Source organism: Kryptolebias marmoratus, linkage group LG3 (assembly GCF_001649575.2).
Source record: "Kryptolebias marmoratus isolate JLee-2015 linkage group LG3, ASM164957v2, whole genome shotgun sequence".
Taxonomy (NCBI): domain Eukaryota; kingdom Metazoa; phylum Chordata; class Actinopteri; order Cyprinodontiformes; family Rivulidae; genus Kryptolebias; species Kryptolebias marmoratus.
In genome coordinates, this window is record NC_051432.1 from 7,835,796 (window position 1) to 7,839,836 (window position 4,041).

A 4,041-nucleotide genomic window follows, 5' to 3' on the forward strand; every position below is an offset into this window, starting at 1 on the left:
TAATTTTTCCATGAAGAGCAGAGGAGTACATATTTAACACAACGTTACAAACAATATGTAAAATTTAAACTGGTGCCAATACTTTTTTATAGAAATAGATACAAAAACAAACAGTCCTGATCTGATATATTGGGCTTGATTCTCTAATTATTATTATTAGTAGTAGAACAATTAAATACCTAATTATGTTAAATTCAACCTAAATTGCATGACTCTGTAAGAGTTCAGTGAGTGATAAAAAAAAACTCAGACTGCATTTTATTAATTTACACAAAATAAAAAAAACATACATCTATATTACTGTGTTGAAAAAAGACATGATCATTCACAATAAGAAGAGCTATTTACCATGGGTCAGATGTTTGTAGTTTTCATTTTAGCCAGTTTGACACACGAGCTTTAAAATGATCACTTCCACTGGGTTTTTCTGGTTTCTGGTTTGATTTGAATATAACTCATAATGCATATTCTGAGGCTGATATCAAACACAATAAGTTGTAATGGCAGATGGCATTCAGGCAGCAATAAAAAAATACAAAATAAAAGTCTGGAGTACATGGGGAAACAACAGGAAACAAGGAACAAACAGAAGGATCTGACAATGAATTAATGGATTATGTACAGATTACAGCAGGTGTTAGTGAAACTGAAAACAATTATTCAATAAAAAGTCTACAAACAGGTTTATTTAAAGGCATTCTTAAAAAAAAGCAAAAACATTCATGAAGTGATTTATTTATGATTATTGTCCTGCTTCAGCAAAACAACATCAACACACAGTGAAAGAATCAGGGACAAGAACCCGCAGGCCAACCTTTTTCCATGTTAAACATCACATCCTGCAGTTCAGAGTCTTTTTCTGTCTCCTTAGCAGTTTGTCTGGACTTCATATCTGACTCATGAAGAGTAGATGATACCATGTTCACATGGATCTGAACATCTTTATCAGTTGTACTCTTCAGGCACTTGTGAAAGTGCATCTGCAATAATAAGATACTTCCCTGGAGTTTACATGAGCTCAGAGTCATATCATTATACCTTTATCATCAAATGCTGAATTCTTGGGGACTTTTCATTCAGTTTATTTTTAGTGATGGAAATTAGAGAATGGTGGTCAGCTTTTGGTACTTGTACTTATGTTTGGCTATTCGTGAAAACTCAATATTTTTGTGCAGAAGATCATGGATACGTGAGGTTTTCACAGTGGTGCCTGCATACAGTGTACAGGACGCAGGACAGTTGGAATATAGGGACAATTTGACTAATTTCTTTACAGCAAATTGACAGTGGTCAATGAGGCTTTAAACCTTGTATAGTTAGCACAGTTTTTAGATGTTTAAAGAGTATTTAAGATTTAGCCTAAATTTGAAGGAATGTATGAAACATCTGCATCATTACAAATGAGGTGGAGGCAGAAATTCTGATGAGCACCAGAACCTGGTGGAAATGAATGATCCAGACTCTTACAGAGAAAATAATGAACCTTTCCTGTTATTGTGTCGTTACATCTCTAAGATCAATTTAAATCCCAACATTTGAGATGTATCTGACAGTAGAATATGTGTTGAAGTCAGAACTCTGGAACGTCCTCTTCTTCTTTGGTCTCTTGATGGGGCTTGATGATGCTTGATGGACCTCCTGAGCAGCAACAAACAGGTTTTCACCCTAAGATTGAACATATTTTACTCAAAATAATAACAATGTGTTTCATTGATAATTTACATGTTGTACACAGAGAATATGAAAAAAAAAAGCAGATAGTTGTTAATACAACTTGTCACTACTACACAACAAGCTGTTAATAACTAACAGCACAGACTAAGCTCGTGCTGTACCAAATCTAAACATTCACAAACAAAAAAGTCCTGTTCATTTCAATAAAAACAATGTTTTTTTAATATTACCTTTGTTTCTTCATGTGTCCTTTCATCAGCTTAAAAAAAAATAAAAAAAATATGTTAAACAATAAACATATCCAAAGAACGTCAAGCTCAGAAAAATCACATTAGCACAAATGCAAATAAGAAACCATGAGAAAAATGTCAAGTACCTGTTTTCTGACAAAGCAGGTAAATTAAACCAGAGAAAAGGAGAGTGAAGAGAAGAGAAACAGCCGGAGACAGAAAGAAGAGCAGCTTCCTGTACACCTCACACTCCTGTAGAGGCTGTTTAACGTCAGGAGGAAGCCCTGGATCTGACACAAAGTTGTAAAAAGAAATTGTAATTAGTCGTAAAGGTTAATCTTGAACCCGTAAGATCATATAATCTGAAGATTATTTGTAATAACTGTAGTAACTGACAGTAATGCTTGGAAAAAAAACAGAGTTCTAAACTAAGAAAACAACTAAAACACTTTTAAAATGATCTTTGCAGCCTGTTCCTCAGATTGAGGCCGTCTTAGATGTCAGACAAATCAAATCATGCATGGAAAGTAGGTTCACATTACAGAAAGTTCACCAAATTCAATGATATATACACTTAGATTTTGTTTAAGTGATGTTTTACACTGTGCTTATTGATAACACAAGACTTCATGTCCTGCTTGAGCTTCAACCCTCCTGAAGCGTTTAAAAGAGAGAGAGATAGAAAGACATAGAGAGAGGTAGAGAAGCCCTTGTAACCTTGGGTCAATTTGACCCGAAGGCTATGGGAGGGTTAACACATTTATACATAAATATCAGAGCATACACAATCCCTTTTTATGGTCACTCTGTCAAATAATTACATTTCCTATTACCATTACTACAGTCAAACATAGTAAATTCAGACAAAACTACTTACTGACTGTGAGTCTTGTGGTGATGTTGCTGTATCTGTAAATGTCTTTGGAAATGATGATTTTGTCGTTCTCTTTCTCCACCTTCTTCTCTTCCGTTCCACAGTAATAGAGACCCTCATCAGATTCAGTGGTGTTTATTATCACCAGGTCATAGGAATCAGAAGAATCATTCTTTTCATATTTAAAACGAGGAAATCTCTTGTCCCATACGTGAAATTCTTTCAAATGTAGAAGAAGAGTAGGCTGGTTCTGATGGGAACAGTTCCTGAACCACACTATGTAAACTCCAGTGGACACTTTGCAGTCACAGTAGAGGGTGATGTTGTCTCCAGGTCCGGCTGTCTCCTCCATTACCAATAAAGTAATTGAGACATGAACACAAGAAACAACTCCTGGAATTAAAAAAAAAAAAAAAGAGATAAATTTGTGATAGTAAGTTTTCAGGATTTTACATTAAATGTCAACAAACAACAAATAAATGTACATGCATGGAATTTATTTAATTGTTCTTGACCATAGTTGTTTAAATTTTAAATAAAAAATTACATTTACCCAACAGAACAAAGAGAATCCCATTCAGTCGGTCCATGAGTGGTGTTGACCTAAAGCTGGCTGACAGTTTCACAGGTTTTATGAGCGGATGTTGTAACAAAGACTCTTCCATTAAAGGAGATGTAGCTGTTGATTGGCTGGTTTAATGGGACATCTGATTTTGTGGTTTTTACTTTGACTGCAGGCCACATTTTACAAGCAAACTGTGTTTTCTTTTCTTTTCTTTTCTTTTCTTTTCTTTTCTTTTCTTTTCTTTTCTTTTCTTTTCTTTTCTTGTGTCTTTTTGTTTTGTGAAACTTTATTGAATAAAAGAAAAAAAAAAACAGCCAAACCACAACTCTAAGAATGAACCAATATTTTACCTCTGTTCTGCTTTAATACAAACATGAATGTTGATTATTAAATTGTTTTGAAAGACACATGTGTCTTGTACTGTAGATGACAACAGACTTGTAGTTCACTTTAATTTGCTGAAATCTACATTCTTAATTTTTCTCTTTGTTTCAGAAAACAATGGAACATATTTAAATAAAATATACAATCTGAAGATTTGAAAGTTATTTTGTATGTGGAGAACATTAAATGGGTTTCTTTGTCTCATCGGTTGTATAAAGTTGCACATATGAGAATATGAGAATATACAAAATAACTTTCAAATTTTCAGACTTTCTTTCTATCTTTAGGCCATGACCCTCAGCTTGCACTGGAGT

General features: G+C 33.9%; 1 protein-coding gene across 2 annotated transcripts; it reads right to left on the reverse strand.

Moving 5' to 3' along the window:
* Positions 1–232: 232 nt before the first annotated feature.
* LOC108241526 lies at positions 233–3,376 on the reverse strand. 2 transcript variants are annotated; one of them, XM_037974584.1, is made up of 5 exons: positions 3,332–3,376; positions 2,782–3,171; positions 2,051–2,194; positions 1,905–1,933; positions 233–1,638 (listed from the first exon to the last, which is right to left on the reverse strand). In XM_037974584.1, the coding sequence occupies exons 1-5, from the start codon at positions 3,366–3,368 to the stop codon at positions 1,522–1,524; spliced, it is 717 nt and encodes a 238-aa protein (XP_037830512.1). In that variant the 5' UTR covers positions 3,369–3,376; the 3' UTR covers positions 233–1,521. The 2 variants fall into 2 exon arrangements, with proteins under 2 accessions (XP_037830512.1, XP_024863710.1); XM_025007942.2 differs by having other exon boundaries at positions 233–1,665.
* Between the last annotated feature and the right edge of the window lie 665 nt (positions 3,377–4,041).